The following is a 19,463-nucleotide window of genomic DNA, read 5'->3' as shown; positions in this document are numbered from 1 at the left end:
TCTTTTTAAGGTTTGCTCTGGATGGAGAGCTTCATATTCCCTGAAGGATTCCTTTGCCTCTTCCAGTGTTAGAAACCCTCCTTTATGAATTATCCTTGATTGATGTGTGAATTGTGCTGCTTTTTCCCAAGCATCATATACTCCTTTCATGGGGCCATTATAAATTACATAATATTTTTTATCTTGGGTGGATTTTTTAATGATTTCAGCAATTGTTTTATTTTCTGAAATTTTTTCTTCACCTGATTTGTCCACCACGCTTAGCTGGCTGAACTCTAATGATTTTGCTTGTTGTGTTGATTTCATTGCTTCGATGGCCTTCTTGAGAGATTGGATCTGTGTCCTTATTTGCTGACAATGCTTGTATTTTTCGAGTTCTTGCTCATATTTTTGAATTTCTTGATCTAATGCGTTGTAGACGAACTCCATTCTCTTGTTAATATATCTGCAATAACATTTTTGTCACCTTTAATATATTCAATTTTTATTGGATATTGTAACAAAAATAATTGCCATCTTACCAATCGTCCATGATTATAATCAACTTTTAAATTATATCGTATAAAACCTGTTAGGTAACTTGAATCTGTCCTTAATGTAAATTCTCTGGGTAGTAAATCAATTTTTCATTTCTTAAGAGATTTAATTGCTGCTAGAGTTTCCTTTTCATGAGTGGTATATCTCTGTTCTGTTGGAGTAAAAGTCTCTGAAATATACCTGCAAAGTAATTCCTTTGGAGAATCTTTAGAATCTAGTGATTCTTTTTCTTGTTCCAAACTTTTTATAGCTTTCTTAGCTTTTAGACATCCTGACCAGGTTATGTCTGAAGCATCTGTTTCTACTATTAAGTAGTTATTTTCTTCTGGAATATAAAGTTCTGGAAGTTTTTCACATAATTCTTTAATCCTTTGAATTTGCATACTATCTTTTTCATCTAATGTATTCTATATTCACATATATAAGACTCCACATTACATAGATCATATATCTGAATATTAGCTAAATGGTTTTTTGCTTCTTGATATTCTTTATTATAAACTTCTTGTCTATGATCTATAATATTTTTTCCAAAAAATTCTCTATACAGAATCATCATTATATGTAATATCTTATCATAAACTGTTGTTTTTGTTGCTAATTCTTCTATTATTTGGTTTTCTATTGATGTCATATAATCTCTTATAGTTCCTTTAGTATGAAACCCTATGTAATTCCAAATATCTCTTCCAGATAATTCACTAAGTTTTGGATTAGTAAAGGCTTCTAATAAAAAGAAATTCAACCAATTTTCGAAAATTTCTTTTTCGTTCTTTTTATAGTCTAAATCGAGCATTCTTTCTCCTTCCATTTCCTGGATTTTAGGAACATATTTTGATGGTATTTTTGTATATTTTGAATTTTTATTCATAAATCCCTTTTTAAAAGTATAATTTTCAAAACCTGTTTTCCATTTAAATTGAGATTGATTATCCTTAGATGTTCCAGGTTCATTTTTTACTTGTATTGGAATTGCTGGTTTTTCATCACTTGAATAATCTAGGATGTGTTCTTCATTTTCTATATTTTCAGAATTTACTAGTTCTTCTTCTATTTGAAATTCTTGTTCCATAATATTATTTTCTTGAGCCATTTTTAATTGTTTAAAAAGCATTGTAACTTCTTCTAATTTTTCTTCAATATTCATAATTTCAATGGTGGTTTTACTTTTAAGTTTTTTCTAAATCGATATTTTCTTTTTCTTTGAAAATTTTTATTAAGACCATATTTTTGAGGTATCTCTTCATTATCTTGACAGCAAATTCAAATTATATTTGCAAATCTTTTTTGAGTTGCTTCTTGCATACAACGTTCTTTTATTTCCTCTCTTATTGCAGAGGTTGCTCCACCAAAGTTATTTTCAATTGTTCCTCTATTTATTTCTCTTATAAATCTTCCCATTATAAATTCATTAGCAGGATATGGAAGTTTTGTTATATACATACTAAGATAATGATTTTTATCTTCTTCTTTTAATTTGTAATAATGTATTATATATTTCATATAAGAATAATAATTAAAAGGTTTAATTACTCTGTTGGTCCCAATAATTTCACCAAATTTTCAATAAGATCTCTATACTTTTTTTTGTTTTTATTCGAAGATCATTTTCATATCAAAATCATTAAAATTAACAGAATATTTCTTTCAAAATACATGTGGTCAAAGATCTAGTTGAACTTTTAATTATGAATACCTTCAATTTGCGAAGAAATATTCAGTTAACTCTAACTCGATCGTTTTGTAAAAATAGTTTGATATAAATCTGTTATGGCCTGGCCCAAACAACATACGGGCCGACCCGACCCGTGGACCACCCGACTCGAACGGTCGGGCTTGAGCTGCTCAACCTCTCACCCGGACACGCGTCCCTGACAGCTCCGCTACAGCTGTATGAAGGAAGCTTCGAGGAAGGTGGGTCTACCCTTGTGGGACCCACCTCTGACATGGTATATATGGGGAGGGTCCTACCCTTCCCCCAAGGTACGTCACATACCATCCTCTCACCTTTTCGCCTGCACACTGGGCTGACTAGAGCGTCGGAGTGTCTTTGCAGGTGACACCCCCCTCTCTCCACACGAAGAGCTCGGGACGTCGGCTGCCCCTCCTCCAACTCAGTGACCCGGAACCAGGCGATTCCCCCTCTCATCAACCGAAGTACCAATCCGAACTGTCCAGTACCCGACCTACCAAACATTGGCGCCGTCTATGGGGAGGGGTGAATGGACGTTGTACTGGGTCCAGGAGGAACAGGCCGCGAGGCCGATCGCAGAGGGGAAGCCTCCGTAGCTTCCTCTCGGAAGCGCACGAGGTCCCCTCCTCAACGAACCTCTTGATCTCAAGAAAGGCACCCCTTTTGGGGAACTGGCAACAACAACACCAGAATAATGCAGGACCTGCATCACAGGATGCAGGACCTGGAGCGCCGGCTATCAGATCGGGAACGTCGCCAACAAACTCCCGAATCAAGCTACTCCCGTTCCCCTCCAAGAAGCCATTCCCGGTGAACGGCTAGCCCACGATCTGAGCCCAAGAACGCCAGGGAGGAAGGACGCCCAAGGAGACGTCGCGACCCATCAACTACACCAGGCGCGAAAGGAGACGCACCGCAGATCGAGACCGGGAAGACGACGAGGGAAGAACAAGGAGAACGCGGGGACCAGTGATAACGGGTGCAACCCCATTTCATTGTTCTATCCTCGAAGTCCAGCTGCCAAAACACTTTGACAAGCCGACAGACATGAGGTACGACAGAATCCAAGACCCGCAGGAGCACCTCACGGCCTTTGAGGCTAGGATGAACCTGGAGGGAGTGGGAGACGAGGTAAGGTGCCGCGCTTTCCCGGTCACCCTCGTGGGACCGACAATACGGTGGTTTAACAGCCTCCCACAGGGCTCAGTGGCCAAGTTTTCGGATATTAGCCACGCCTTCCTAGCCCAATTTACTACCAGAATCGCAAAGGCAAAGCACCCGATCAATCTGCTCGGGGTGATGCAGAGGTCCGGTGAATTGACCAGGAAATATTTAGACCGGTTCAATGACGAATGCTTGGAGATCGACGGGCTGACTGATTTGGTTCCTAGCCTATGCCTGACGAATGGACTTCTAAACGAGGACTTCAGAAAGGACCTCACCATGAAGCCGGTGTGGACAATGCAGGAGATCCAAAGTGTAGCCAGGGAATACATTAACGATGAAGAAGTCAGCCAAGTCGTGGTTGCCAATAAACGGCAGCCCTCCTACAATCAAACCCGGCAACACGGAAGCGGAGAAAGACAGAAGGAACACGCCATAGACGGCGGTCCGAGCAAGACACCCAGGCCATTCTCTCGAGTCGGGAAGTTCACCAATTACACCCCCTCACCGTTCCCATCATAGAAGTTTATCAACAGATAGCAGAGAAGGGAATTTTGTCAAAGCCCTGACCTCTAAAGGACCGGACCAGTGGAAACAAGAGCCTCTATTGTGATTATCATAAAGGCTATGGACACAAGACACAGGATTGCTTCGACTTGAAGGACCCGTTGGAGCAAGCGATTCGGGACGGAAAGCTGGCCGAATTCTTCTACCTCATCAGGGAGACGAGAAGGCGAGATCACGACTGCGAGGGAGAGGATAAGACCCGCGCGACGAAGCGACGTCACGAGCCGGAGGACAACGAACACAACCTTACCATAGTGAACGTGGTAACAGCAAGAGATGCACCTCCAAGGTCGAGGTCGGCACACAAGAAAGATGCCAAGGTCTTGGCGGTTTCCTCATCCTCTGTGCAAAGTTCCAAGAGGCTCCTACCCATCTCTTTCGGTCCAGAGGACCAATGGTTCGATGAGACCACGGAAAATCCTCCTATGGTCATCACGGCTAGAGTGGGAACCGGCCTCGTCAGGCGGATCCTCGTGGACACTGGGGCAGACTCGAATATCATGTTTCGTAACGTGTTTGACGCCTTGGGCCTACGGGATGCCGATTTAAAGACGCACCAGCACGGTGTGGTGGGTTTGGGCGACCACTTCATCAAGCCAGATGGGATAATCTCCCTACCAATAACTGTAGGATCAGGATAGGGACAGAGGTCGGTAATGGCCGAGTTCGTGGTTCTACGAGACTCCATGGCTTACAATGTCATCCTAGGGAGGAAGACTATCAATGACCTCGGAGCAGTGATCAGCACGAAGATGTTGATAATTAAGTTCGTCGCTGATGACGGATCCGTGGGATCCATAAAAGGAGACTTGGAAACGGCAGTCGCTTGCGACAATGCCAGCCTCTCCTTAAGGAAGAAATCTAAAGAGGCATCGGGGGTGTTCCTTGCCGACTTAGACGTTAGAGTCAGCGACAAGCCGAGACCCAAGCCGGAAGGGAACTTAGAGAGGTTCAGAGTCGGGGATACGGAGGAGAAGTTCACCTTCATGAACAGAAACCTCCCACACGACTTGAAGGAACCTTTAATGGAAATGATAAGGGCCAACGACGACCTCTTTGCATGGACGCTAGCCGACATGCCGGGGATAGACCCCCAACTCATGTCACATCACTTGGCCGTGATGGCGGAAGCCAGACCGGTAGCTCAAAGGAGAAGAAAAATGTCGCAAGAGCGAGCAGAGGAGGTGGCCAGGCAGACGGCTAGCCTCCTCGAAGCAGGATTTATTTGAGAACTCGACTACTCGACGTGGCTGTCGAATGTAGTTCTAGTTAAAAAGCACAATGGAAAATGGAGGATGTGTGTGGATTACTCTGATCTCAACAAAGCATGCCCCAAGGATTGCTACCCCCTGCCCAACATTGATGCGCTGGTTGACGCAGCGGCGGGATATCGGTACCTGAGCTTTATGGACGCTTATTCAGGCTATAATCAGATACCAATGCACCGGCCTGACGAAGATCTTAGTTCTTCCCAGTATAAGTCACCATCTCTCCTAATATCATAATTGTCCAAATTCACTAATTCTATATTAAAAATCAGTCTCAATGTTATCGATTTATTCTCAATGTTTAGTCTCAACATCTTAAATTCCCAATTTGTTTCTAATGATTAGTTCAGCAGTAGAAAATACAAGTAAAACAATTTAAACACAATCAATAAACAAGTATAACAAGTAATACAATTAGTAATTAACAGATATTCAGATAGGCAAACCAAATACAATAAACAAACTCAAACAATGTCACATAGATGAAGATGACGCATGCCTGTCCTACTGGCCATGAGCTCACGTGTTGGTTAAACTGCTAGAACCCAACACATCTGGTAGCTAGCTTGGACATTGTCTCTCGATTGAACATCTCCAAGAGAAAAACTATCTAGGCTTATCACAAGCCGGTCTCAGAGGGAGAGTGTCGTGTCACCTTCTCACTAAAGGTATCATTCTGTCTCAGAGGAAGAGTGCTATATCACTTGTCTCAGAGGGAGAGTGCCCCATCACCTTGCAATCAGAGAGAACATGGGAAAAAATCCACCACATTCCCAAAATAAACATTCTCAACTTATCACAAGCTGGTCTCAGAGGGAGAGTGTCTTGTCACTTTCTCATCAGGGGTATCATTTTGTCTCAGAGGGAGCGTGTCCTGTCACCTTTTCCAAGTCACACCGCAACCACGAGCAAGTAGCATGAGACCTCCGTCCTTGCCAGGTGCAAGTGCCAAACCAAAAATACGCAAGCGGGACGACACCCACGACCTTGCCAATCTAACCAGTCAAGCCATACTCAGTAAACATCAGTGTCTTTAACCAATTTTACAAGTTATTATATTTATTAACCACAATCCTTTATCCATTATCAAACTTAGATTCATTAATCTCAATTCGTTATAAAGTAATTAATTTCGTTTCCTCGTGAGCAGAATACCACCACCGTTCTCACTGTGGGCGGGACAAGGTGATGCGTGAGCATCTTTTTTATCTTTTTCTAGTGAATTTGCATTTAATTTGTTGAGTTTAATCAAGAATTAATCATCTTTTAGCCATTATGGATGCTACTTTGAGTCTTGTGCAATTCTATTTATTTTAGGTAGCATTCGGCTGGATATGATGGAGTTTCTGAAGCACAAGAATTAAAGGAGATGACAGCGAGGAGCGACGCGTGTGCGTACCTGACGCGTGTGCGTGATTTGGAGCTTTCCATGGCGATGCGTGCGCGTACCTGACGCTTACGCGTGAAAAGCGAAGTTGCTCAGCGACGCGTGCACGTACCTGACAAGTACGCGTGACATGCGCCACGTGCAGAAAACGCAGAAAATGATGGGGGCGATTTCTGGGCTGTTTTTGACCCAGTTTTCAGCCCAGAAAACACATATTAGAGGCTGCAGAATGGAGGACTCAGGGGAACACTTCTCATTACTTCCCAATTTAGGCATGGATCCTACAAAGCAAGTGGTCCCCATCCATCAATTAAAGACTTGCTGATTGCTATAATTAATTCTGATTTACATTTAAATTTTAAAATAGGATAAGATATTATTTTAGTTTTAGAAAATAGATTTTAAATTTATTAGTATTAGATATAAAAGGTGATCCCAACATTATTCGAGGGGAAGGGGGAATTAGTTAACTTTTCATTCTATCTCAGCCAAAATACATTTTATCAGAATCCTTATTTTTCTCTCTGAATCATGAGCAACTAAACCTCCATTGTTAAGGTTAGGAGCTCTGTCTATTGTATGGATTGATACTATTATTTTTTTTATTTTAATTCATGTCTTGATTTATATTTCAAGGATAGTTTTCGTTCTTTATCTTATGAATTTGGGTGGAACGGAAGTATGACTCTCTTTCTAATTGAGTTCTTGTATAACTTGGAAAAGCTCTTTACTTGAACAACAGCCTGAAAACACATTCTCCTAAATTCTAATTATCTGGACTTAACGGGATACGTGACATATAATCCTCTTATATTTGGATAATTAGAATTTCTGTGGCATATAAACTAGAATTAAGCTTTACCCTCTAATTGGAATTAAGTGACCAAGGAATTGGCGGTTGATGAATTTTAGAGGAGACTAGGAAGGTCTAAGAAATTAGGGTCTAGTCACATATAGTTTGCCATGAATTAAATCTTGCATGATTAAAATAAATTAATAAGAAAAGTCAATCCAGAAAATAGATAACTCTGAAGCCTTAACTGCCTTCTCCATATTTTATTCATAACTTATTTATTCGCCTGTCTTTAATTTAATGCTTTTTGAACTCTCAACACTCTTTTCTGTTTGTCTAACTAAGCTAATTAATGAACCATTGTTGCTTAGTCCATTAATCCTCATGGGATCGACCCTCACTCACCTGAGGTATTACTTGGTACGACCCGGTACACTTGCCGGTTAGTTTGTGGTTATAAATATCCAAACCAAATTTTTGGCGCCGTTGCCGGGGATTGATAGTGATTAACAACTATTAGTTGCTTGATTGCTTAGATTAGGCGTTTTAATTTTAATTTTTATTTAATTTCTACCTCATTATTTTTGAATTTATTGCTAGTAATTTTTCTTTAATTTTTGAAATTAAGCTTGGTGTCACCTAGTTAATTTCATTTTAATTTTCTTGTTTATTTTCCCTTTTAATTTTCGAAATTTTTTTGTCTGATTTCAGTTATCATTTTTGAAATTTTTCTGTTTTATTTATTTAGTATCTCTATTTTATTATTTTACACAGATTACCTCTCTAGGAGTTCTCTGCATTCTGACGTAGAGAATTCCATCTTTTCTTGTCTTCTGTTTGTTTATGAGCAGGAACAGGGACAAGGAACATCTGTTAGACTTTGATCCTGAACCTAAAAGGACTTGTAGGTGACGTTTATAACAAGCAAGACTTTACAAGGCTGCAGAATCCACTATGGATCCTAATAATGCTGCTAATGCCAATGTGGCAAATCCGAATGGGGATGAGCAACAAAGGAGAGTGCTTGGCTCTTATTCTACTCCTACTGTAGATCTTTATGGAAAAAGCATTGTGGTGCCTCCTATAGCTGCAAACAACTTTGAGTTGAAGCCACAATTGGTCACCCCGGTGCAACAAAACTGCTAGTATCATGGTCTTCCCCATGAAGACCCAAATCAATTTATTTCTAATTTTCTGCAGATTTGTAATACTGTGAAGACAAATGAAGTGAACTCAGAGGTGTACAAACTCATGCTCTTCCCGTTTGCTCTGAGGGATGGAGCAAAGCCATGGCTAGATTCCCAACCTAAGGAGAGTTTGGATACTTGGGACAAGGTTGTTACTGAATTTCTTACTAAATTTTTCCCACCAAAGAAGCTGACTAAGCTTAGGGTGGAGGTTCAGACCTTCAGGCAAAAGGATGGTGAAACTCTTTATGAAACTTGGGAGAGATACAAGCTACTGACTAGGCAATGTCCTCCAGACATGTTCTCCAACTGGACCCAGCTAGATATCTTTTATGAAGGTTTAGGTGAAATGTCCAAGATGTGCTTAGATAATTCTACAGGTGGTTCACTACACAAGAAGAAGACACCGGAGGAGACTATTGAGCTTATTGAATTGGTTGCTAGCAACCGATATTTATACTCATCTAACAGGAATCCTGTGAACTCTGAGGCTCCTCAGAAGAAGGGTGTCATGGAAGTAGAAGCCCTTAATGCTACTCTTGTTCAGAACAAGCTTATGTCTCAACAAATAAGTCTACTTACTCAACAGATGGGTGGCATGCAAATCTCAGCTATCAACACTCAAAACCCATCTCAAGAGGTCTCCTATGACATGACAGGTAATTTTGTACAAAATGATAATTATGATTATGCTCAATCCTCTTCTGAACAAGTCAATTACATGGAAACAACTGATGCAATGGTAAATTAAACAAAAATTTCCCTTGAAAATTCGGTTCAGATGCTTCTAAAATACTGTGCTAACTAAATAAGTTTATGTTTTAGGGACTTGTGTACAGAGCAAAATTAAGGGGGAGACAGACAGAAGAATAGAAGGTGGAAAAGAAAATGATTTTTCTGAAGGGGGAAAAGAAGCAAAAGGAAAAGAAAGAAAAAAAAGAAAATTGTCATTTTGGATTCGTCTTCGGATGAAGACAGTTTTTCTGAATCTGAGTATACTTCTCACCATTGCTTATTGAAAAATATCTATTATATTAAAGTTTTATATTGTTATTTTAACGAAATCTTTTGTATGTGTTGCAAAGAAGAAGAAGAAAATGAGAAAACGCCACCAAAGAATCTAACAACCACAAAGGGCGGTGAAAAAACAAACCAAAATAAGGAAGATTGTTCTGAAAAATTTAGAAAGCAAAACTGAATATGAAGTCTAGTAAGTTTTGGAAATGATTATTTTCGATTCATTACTACCTTTATTTGATATACTTTAGGTTTAGTTTTGCTTGTATTTGTTGAAAACTGTTCATGTGTGCTTGTTAAGTTAATTACAACTCTGATATTTGTCTCTGGTATACATTCAATGTGTTTTTCTTGATCATTGACTCTATTTTACTGCTTGTTCAAATCTAAAATAAATTCGGTTCGTTTAATTTTTAAGTGAAATAACTATAGTTCATCCTGGTTTTTAAGTGAAAACTTATTGTATGAATTTTCAAAAGTGAACAAGTAGAGAAGATGACTAAAAAAAGAAAACAAATGTTGGAGCTGGAAAAAGAAAAAAGAACAAAGAGAAAAAATGATGGAGCTCAAAAAACAAATGTTGCTTCGGATGACTGTCACCTAACAGATGCGTAAAATGATTAATCGCAGACGTAAGATTCAATTTTTTATATAAAGTTCTTGTTCTTTGTTTGCTAACTTTTCTTAAAACCTCATGTAATGTCTCTGGATTTACTGAATAATATTTATTTTTTGCTTAGACTATTGACTGTAAATTTGGGCAGCAAACCTGTGTTACAAACTCATACGAGCTCGACATCGTCTGTAAATACACCGAGCAATACCAGGTAAATTCGGTTCATTTCTAGGTTTAATTGATGTTCATTTGAATCCAAAAATAAATTTGATGTGTCTTTAATCCTCTGCTTTTAATCTTAGTTGATGATTTTAATTTGGTATCTTTTTATTAGGAAAAATACCCCTGAAACCCCGGTGAGAGTTTTTAGAAGAAATAAACTGCATCAAAAAAAGGAAAACAGAGTTTACAACCTTCAACTTTGTAATTTAAAATATTTACGTTGGTCTTTTAGATTTAGCTAATAATTTTTGTTTAGTTAATCACACGGAATTTTTGTTTAATTGTCAGTAGCACTACACCTGATCCTCAACTACAAATCATTACTGTTGGAAAGAAAACTCATTCTCAACCTTTGGATATGTGAGTTTTTCAATGTCCAGCTTTTAGTTTCTCAGTTCCTATTCTAATCATTCAATATTAACTTCTTCCTTGTTTACCTTCCTTAGAGTTCCTATTGTGGTGTCTTTTCCAAGTTCTCTTGTGGAAAAGATAATAAAAGATCAAAAGACTTTTAACTATGTCCCTTCGAAAAGTCAAACAGAAGAAGCTTTTGTTAATGAGTAAGTTGCACTTAAAATTCTTTTTATTAGTTTTAATGGTATAGGATAATAATTTTGGGCCATTATTGAACTCTTTTCTGTTTAATGCAGCAGCCCTCTGGAACCACAATAGCAACCCTGTAATGAAGCTCTGGCAAGGCAATCGGAACAAGAAGCACCTCTCGATGTGTAAGTTTTACTGCTTGTTCAAATCTGCGTAATTTCGGTTCATTACATAGTTTATTTGAGGTTCATTTAAATCTGGAAATGAATTCGATGTGTTCTTCTTGATGATTGTGCTTTTTTTACTACTAGTTCAAATATGAAGTAAATTCGGTTCATTATTGGACACTTTTCTGTTTATTATAGCTGCCCTCCGGAACTCCAACACCAGGCCTGCGAAGAATCTTCCGCAAGGCAAACGGAGCAAGAACCTCCACAGAATGTGTAAGTTTTAATTAATATCCTTTTTATTAGTTTTAATGTTATATCATAATGCTTTTAGGTTATTAGTTAAAACTTTCCAATATCGTTTTGCAGTTCTCCCCGTCCTTGGCATTGGGAAGATGATGCACCTTCTTTCAGTCTTGGCATAAGTCTCCCGACCTTTCAACCAAGTCCCCTGACCTCTCAACCAATAGTAACACAATTTGAAATGTTGGCAGACGCAGTGATGGATGCTGGAGTGACAGTAGCATTGAAATTTGCTGAGGAAAGAAGTGTCGAGCCAAGCTTTACCACCCCTGAAGCGTACAAGACTCCGGAGAGAAAAATGTTATCATTGGATGACACAATAAAGATTTACAAAGATACAACCAACGAGTATGATACCATATTCATGTTCGACCATGAAGCACATTTAGAGGGGACTAAATTACACTTCATGTCTCTAACACCTGGACAAGATGTAGAAAATACGGTAAATTCTTTGCCTATTACATTAACATTAATGATTTTCTAAAAACTTTTATACCCATATATCTAATAACTTTTCTTCCTATAGGTGGTCAATGCAATGTGTATGCTTCTCAACTACGGAAAATATCTCCAATTTGAGGAAGAAATATACTACGTGCCAACGTATATTGTGGTAAACCAAATTTTTCTTCATGATTGAATGTTTATGAATTTTTATTCAAATCTGAATCAAATTCGATTCATTTGGAAATTGAGTTAGGTTCACATCATACTTCTGCTAAGTATTCCTTAAGAAATGAATTGAAATGTGTTTTCTTGCTGATTGAATGTATGTGCCTGCTTGTTCAAATCTGAAGGAATTCAATTCATTTGTGATTTAACTGAGGTTCATTTTGCAGAATATAATGTTGGGACTCCATAAGGAGAACTACATTGATCCAAAAACTAACAAGACCTACCGGATCAATCAATATACGAACTTCCTCCCATTTCTTGACAGAAAAAAAATTGGCATCACATACATTTGTAAGTAGTGATTTCTAAAACTTCTTTAATAATTCTATCGTTTGCTATCATTTAGACTGAAATATTCTATCATTTTCCCAAACTTGAGCTATTTGCACCGGTTTGCATTGGAGACCATTGGTAGTTGTGGATTGCCGATGTCAAGAAGAAGGCATTCTATATGCTTGACCCTGTCAACAAAAAGAAAAATGAAATACCTCAGTCAAAAATTACTCTAAACAAATTTGTTGTAAGTTATTTACATAAATATTATGTGGGATTTAGTTTCCTTCAATTATTACTGACTTTTTATTGTTTTCAAGGATTAATAGTATCCCGGATGAGGATTTATGCTGGGACAAAACCTTGATGGAGGACGGAGAGGGAGTTGAAGCACATTATATCACGATCAGCGGTCAACGAACATCGTAAAAATCTTTCTTTACTATAGTGCTATTATTAATATGTTTTATTATGTCTCCTATTAATCATACTTTTCTTATTTTTTCTTAGTTATGATTGTGGAATATACGTGATGAAATGGCTCGAAACAAGTGATCCTGAAAAGATCAAAAAAGGGAAGTATAAATCTAAAAACTGGAAACAAGTAATTTCTAAATTAATAAAATTTGGTTCATTTCTTATCTCATTTGGGTTCAAATTAAGTAATTTTTTTCATTTGAATTGTAGGAGGAAATTGATGGCTTCAGGCAGGAGTATGGTCCAACCATTCTCTTGAACAAGATAAATAAATTGAGAAACAAAGCGATTAAGGCATTTGAAGCCATAAGACTCTCAAAGCCATCCACTTCCCTCTCAAGCCTTTTTTGTAAATTCTCATATGGGGATATAGAGAGTAAATAGGTTATAGTTTCTTTGACTCTGTGTAAGAAATTGTAATTAACACTAATTTGATTAACTCATTGTAAAAAGTAAACACTTCTTCTTTAATGTATATATGTGAATGTTAATGTAAATGTTAATGTATATATTTATTGGAACTGTCTGGGCTACTATATTGAATAAATCTAGGTTCAGAGTGGATGGATTCAAGGTATTTATCAAACATCAAGAGCCCCAAAAACACAAATGAACTGAAATTAATGCACTAAATGAACCGAAAATAATGTATATATCACTATTCAATTTCAGAAACACCTAAACTCTTTGACATAACACATTTGCAGAAAGCTAATTTGAAAAACAAAAAAGTGACTATTCAAAAGAATAACATCAATCTGAAATTAACCCTCCTATAATTTCAATGAACCGAAATTTGCTCATACATGATTCGAAATTTATGTTAATAAAAACTAAAACTTCTATAATCCTCTCCGGGATAATTCATATCCTGTGCATCATAAAGGCTGGAGCTTGACTGAATCATTGATCCATCATCTAAAACGTTCAACTACAAAAGACAAAATAAATAATATATTACCAAAATACACAAACGAATTTTTTCCTAATCAAAAGCTAATCAATGTTACCTTGCTTAGAGCTGGCTTTTTCTTTTTCTTTGTTGCATTTGCGATCTTTTTTTTACATATTTGATCCCATCCTGTTCTTGGGATGGCCTCTTGTTCTAACACGTGGGGGCTTTGAAGGTCATTCGCCTCACTCAACATTGCGTCTTCATGAGATTACCTTTACTTTTCGTTTGATAATCTTGCATCTCGACCATGACATTATCAAAAGCCCGGTACAGAATTCCGGTCAACTCCTCAGATTTTGATACAAATTCGCAAATACTGTGCGACCGAAATACCAAATCGTCGAATCTCTTACTTCTCGGCTCCAATAGAGGCTCGTCTTGGCTACTCTTGATATATGTGTGCCTCCTCTTTATGTTCTTACTCCAGTGTTCCAATATATATTTCGGTGTCACTTTATCTATTCGCTCAAAGCTTAAGACATTCAGAGAATGGTGGCACAGTATGCCCCTTGACTTAAACAACAAGCACTGGCACTCTATTTCTCATGATACTGCGTCATAAGTAACAAAAAACTTGTTGAATGTGCAGTTAGAAACCTGCTCTACAACTTCGTATGTCGTAAAACCTAGAGTAGAATGCATTGGTCTTGTGATGCAATTCACCTTTCTTCTGAATTGTGCTTGAACTTCCTTGAACTTCTCGTGAGTATACACATGCTAAAATTGAGCCTCTGTTGCTGATTTTATTGGGCACAGTATCACGGTGTGAAAATCTACAGCATCAAATTCTCTTTCTCCTTGCTCTCTGCTTACTAGGCAGTTATCGTATTTCTTCACAAATTGAATAAAGGAGCTCTTGCATGTGATAAACTTGTTAAAAAATGCATGCGTGCTCTCACTCTTTTCTGTGCTTCTCATCTCGGCCTAAAAGTGGTGATCCAGATAAACTGGAATCCATAAATAGTGATCTTCAAATAGCTCCATAGAATGAATTAAAAACATAAGCTCAGTGACGGAGGGTTTTTGTCGGTAAAGAATTTCTCAAAATAACTTCGTTGCAAGTATAGTTCTAAAACAACAAGCAATCCTCGATCAACATTTAATTAGGTTGTCACAAGTACAAACACCAATAAAAATAAACCGAAGTATTCAAACCTCGGGTCGTCTCTCAAGGAATTGCAGGGAAGTGTGTTTATTATTAGTTATGATGTACTTCTTTTTGGGGTTTTGAAATAAGGAACATTTGGTAGGGTGTCTCCAACCTAGAACTTTTAGTTAAAGTCCTTAAGTTGGATATTTGGTGAGCTCCTTGTCATGGCGGCTTGTGCTTGAACTCATCTTGAAACTTCCACCAATGCTTGGACTTCTAATAAGCTCCAAAGTTCAAAATAAATTCACCAAGCCTTGATGAAGTTCTTCACAAGCTTTAAGCCTCCAAAGTTGATCCTCTTGTATGCCGGAATCCCAAATCTTGTTTCTACACCCGTCTTCAAGTTGATCATCATTGTTCTAATCGGGTGGCAAGCAATCCGAATTCTCTATGAAATACCAAAATCTTCTCTTAGATCTAATCAATTGAGCACTAGTCCAACCCTTGCATCTAGCTCTGAAAATCTCAACCTTGATGAGTCTTGATTTGCAACTCCAACCACTAAATATCCTTCTCTTACACTTCATTCCACAAAGCCTCCTAAGTTGGCCATCCGTTTCAAGCATACCACACTCAAGTGGGACAATAAAGCTAAGAGAGATAAGTTTTATCCACTCAAATGATAGATTAGATGGTAACCTAGGTAGAGAAGTCTCCAACGATCTTGACAAAGAATATTCAACTCCTGTCTAACCTTGTCAAAGGACTTCCACCTTTTGAAAAGATTCTTCACCTTCAAGCTCTTCCTCACCGAATTCATCCAACTCTTCTCCGTCGCTCAAATCATAAATATGAAGTTGAGAGAAATCTACCTCAATGTTGCTTTCAATTTCATCGGGAGAAAGTTTTTCAAACTCAAGGGGTTCACTTGTGGATGCAAATTCATTACTAGGAGGGTTTGATTCATGATCATCATCACTAAGAGAACTTGCCTCTTGATCTCTTCAGTCCAATTCCTCATAAGGAACATGTCTTGGAGGTTGTGCGCTATCCTCCTCAACATCAATTTCACGCTTCTTGGAGGAATACTCTACAACTCTAGATTCTCCTGGAGGTTCAGCATCTCCTAAATCTTCAACCACTTCTTCCCCTTTAACAAATACGGCTTCCTCCAATTGTTCCAATACAAAGTCACATTCCTCATTTTCCACTGGAGTTTTAATCTCTCCTTCATGCTCCGTTCATCATTAGATCCTCCACATGAGGCCATAGGAGTTCCTTGAGTGTCCAAACATTGGGACGCGAATCGACTTACTAACTCAGTCAAGGCAGCCACGAATTCTAGTGTCATCCTTTGCATCCCTCTTTGCGCTTGAAGTAGTGAACTGAAAGAATCATCTATTGGGGCTTAGGGTGGATAGGAGGGTTCATTGGTTGGGAGAAAGGGCTCAAATTAGGAAGGTGGTTCATCTTGATAATGATATGGAGATGGTGTATATTGAGGTGCTGGTTCTTGGTTGTAATTGGGTTGGAATTGTTATGGTTCTATGTATGGTTCATATGGTTCATATGGTGGTTGGTAAGGTGGATATGGATTAGGGTCATATGAAAATGTTTGGTGGTGTGGGGCTTGTGAGTATGGTGGTTGAGGGCTAAATTGAGGAAGAGGTTTATAGGCATATGGTGGTGGTTGTTGATAATCGTAAAGAGGTTCACCATAACCATTGGATTGGCATGCATCTTGGAATGGCTCTTGCTCATAGTGCATTGGAGGAGGTTGTTGCCAAAAAGGTTGTTCATATGCTTGAGGTTCCTCCCACCTTTGATTGTCCCATCCTTGATGCATGTTCTCATTGTAGCTTCTATTCCCTACAACATTATTGTAACTAAACTCATAGCCAAAGGGGATAGAATTCATAATGAAAAGAGTAAATAAAAACAAGAACTAATAAAAAATGAGTAAGCAAAGTCCTAAAACTAGCAAAAACTAACAAAGAAGCAAAAAGGCAAACGTATTCACAATATTAACAAAAACTAATAATAAGACACACATTTGCAATTCCCCGGCAACGGCGCTAAAAACTTGACAGAGGGTTTTCGTCGGTAAAGAATTTCTCAAAATAACTTCGTTGCAAGTATAGTTCTAAACCGACAAGCAATCCTCGGTCAATGTTTAATTAGGTTGTCACAAGTACAAACCCAATAAAAATAAACCGAAGTATTCAAATCTCGGGTCGACTCTTAAAGAATTACAGGGAAGTGTCTTTATTATTGGTTATGATGTACTTCTTTTTGGGGTTTTGAAATAAGGAACAAGAAAATCATAGCACAAAATTAGGAAAGAAACTTAAAAACATGTAATTTACATGAATACGTGGGAGGATAATTGACAAAATCCACTTAATTCAATACAAAATAAACCATAAAATAGTGGTTTATCAATCTCCCCACACTTAAACATTAGCATGTCCTCATGCTAAGCTGAAGGGAACTAAAAGAGTGAAGGAAAAATGGTAGGACTTATGCAATGCAACCTATCTATATGAATGCAACTACATGCTAAATGCTTCTACCTACTTGGTTAAAAGTAAATAAATATTCCAAGAGCAAATATAAACTGGATTCCACTAATTCAAATCTCAAAATGAAGTATAATAGACGTGCAAGAAGAAAGCACGTGAAAGCTGAGAACAAAGAATCGAGCATCGAATTCTCACCAGAAGTCTATACATTCTAATCACTCTAGTGTTTGAGGGTCGACTCTCTCGGTCCTTTACTAATCCTGCTTTCTAAGTCTTGCTCTTTTTCTACCAATCAACAAAAATTTAATGCATGAATACACATATCCAGAGGTCTTTTAAGGGTTGTAATGGGGTTAGGGTCAAGGTAGGATTGTATTTGGTCAAGTGGACTAAAATCTGAATCCTTGATTAACCTAAACTTCCCACCTAACTTAAAACAATCCATGTAATTACAATGCAAAACCTAACTAACCATTAACTATCTTTTCCACGTATTCATGCATCCTAAATTTGAGTACAATACATATGCATTGCTACCACCATTTATTTTGGGGCATTTTGTCCCTTTTTTATTATTGTCTTTTTTTTCTTTTTTTTTTCTTTTTTTATTTTTCTTTTCTTTTTATTTTTCTTATTTTTCTCAGTGCATATGATTAAGGTATTGAATGTAAGAATCTATGCTCAACTATCTTTTTCACATTTTCACAAAAATATACAATACCTAATTCCTAAACCAGATGTTCCCAACCCAATTTTTCCGCACTTAAATCATGAACACTCTCACTAGTCTAAGCTAACCAAGGATTCAAATTAGGGATATTTATTATTTTTTGCTTAGAGTTAATGATGTGCTAACATAAAGAACAAATTGGGTAACGTAGGCTCAACATTGGGTTGCAAAGGGTGATGAAAGGGTAAGGCCATATGGGTATGCGAGCTATAGTAAAACAAAGGCCTCAATCACATAAATGCATGCATACATCAAACAATAGAAATATAGAATTAAGCAAGACAAAGATCACAATTTTAAAGAAAACAACACACACCGAATCAAAATATTGATTGATAAGATGCAACCAATCAAATAGGCTTAATATCTCACTAGGCTTGTGTGTTCTAGCTCTAAAACTATGTTCCAAATTAAATTTCTTCAGGAAAGTTCAATAAAAATTTTAATTCAAATTAGTGAAATACCCTAAAATAGTTTTCTTGAAAAAGAAATCATCACTTCAACCAAGTAGTATTTAAATGCAAGCAACTAACTACACATGGAATATATCATGCAATGCGACAACTAACTAACAAACAAGAGTAAGAATTGGTGTTGGAAAAGGAAGTAGTTACCCACGGAAGTCGGTCTCGACCTCTCCACACTTAAAGATTGCAACGTCCTCGGTGCATGCAAAGATGAGCAAGGTGGATTAGGGTGCTACACCTGATGAGCTTCTTTAAAGGATTGTGCAGAGGGACTTGTTGTTTGCCCCATTTAGAAGCTTTTCCTTTCCCCTCTTTGGTGGCCAACCTGAAAGGAGAGAAAAAGGAAGAAGAGTAGCCCACAAACAAAGATATGAAAACAAATAAAATATAGGTGGGCTAATGCCAAATAAGAGTGGGGTTCTCAACTACATGGTAGCTACAACATGTAAGGGAGGAAGCAATATAAGCGAATGGCATATCAACTAAAACTTGATGCAAGAGTAAAGTCAAAGCATAAGTAGATGGCATGAAGAGAACACTCGGAAGCATCAAGTTCAAATAGGAAAGATTGGGTCATGAAAGACATGCAAGTTCATTTCAATGCACAAAGGATTCAAGGGTCAATAGAGATTAAGCATTGACCTATAAATATCATCACCCAATAATACAAAACAAGTCACGAAAATAATGCAAGAAATATTCAACAGTTAAGTAAGAGAATTCAACACCAATGGAAAGATAGCAAACTTAGAAAAGAAAATAAGAAGAAGCACAAAGTTAAAATGTAATGAATGAAGGTATGCAAAT

General features: G+C 37.7%; 1 protein-coding gene across 1 annotated transcript; it reads left to right on the top strand.

The window, feature by feature from the left end:
* LOC107633118 lies at positions 3,278 to 4,602 on the top strand. Its single transcript, XM_016336752.1, has 2 exons — positions 3,278 to 3,839; positions 4,019 to 4,602. The coding sequence occupies exons 1-2, from the start codon at positions 3,278 to 3,280 to the stop codon at positions 4,600 to 4,602; spliced, it is 1,146 nt and encodes a 381-aa protein (XP_016192238.1).

This window comes from Arachis ipaensis, chromosome B03 (assembly GCF_000816755.2).
Source record: "Arachis ipaensis cultivar K30076 chromosome B03, Araip1.1, whole genome shotgun sequence".
NCBI classification, from domain to species: domain Eukaryota; kingdom Viridiplantae; phylum Streptophyta; class Magnoliopsida; order Fabales; family Fabaceae; genus Arachis; species Arachis ipaensis.
This window is presented reverse-complemented; position numbering and strand designations above follow the sequence as displayed.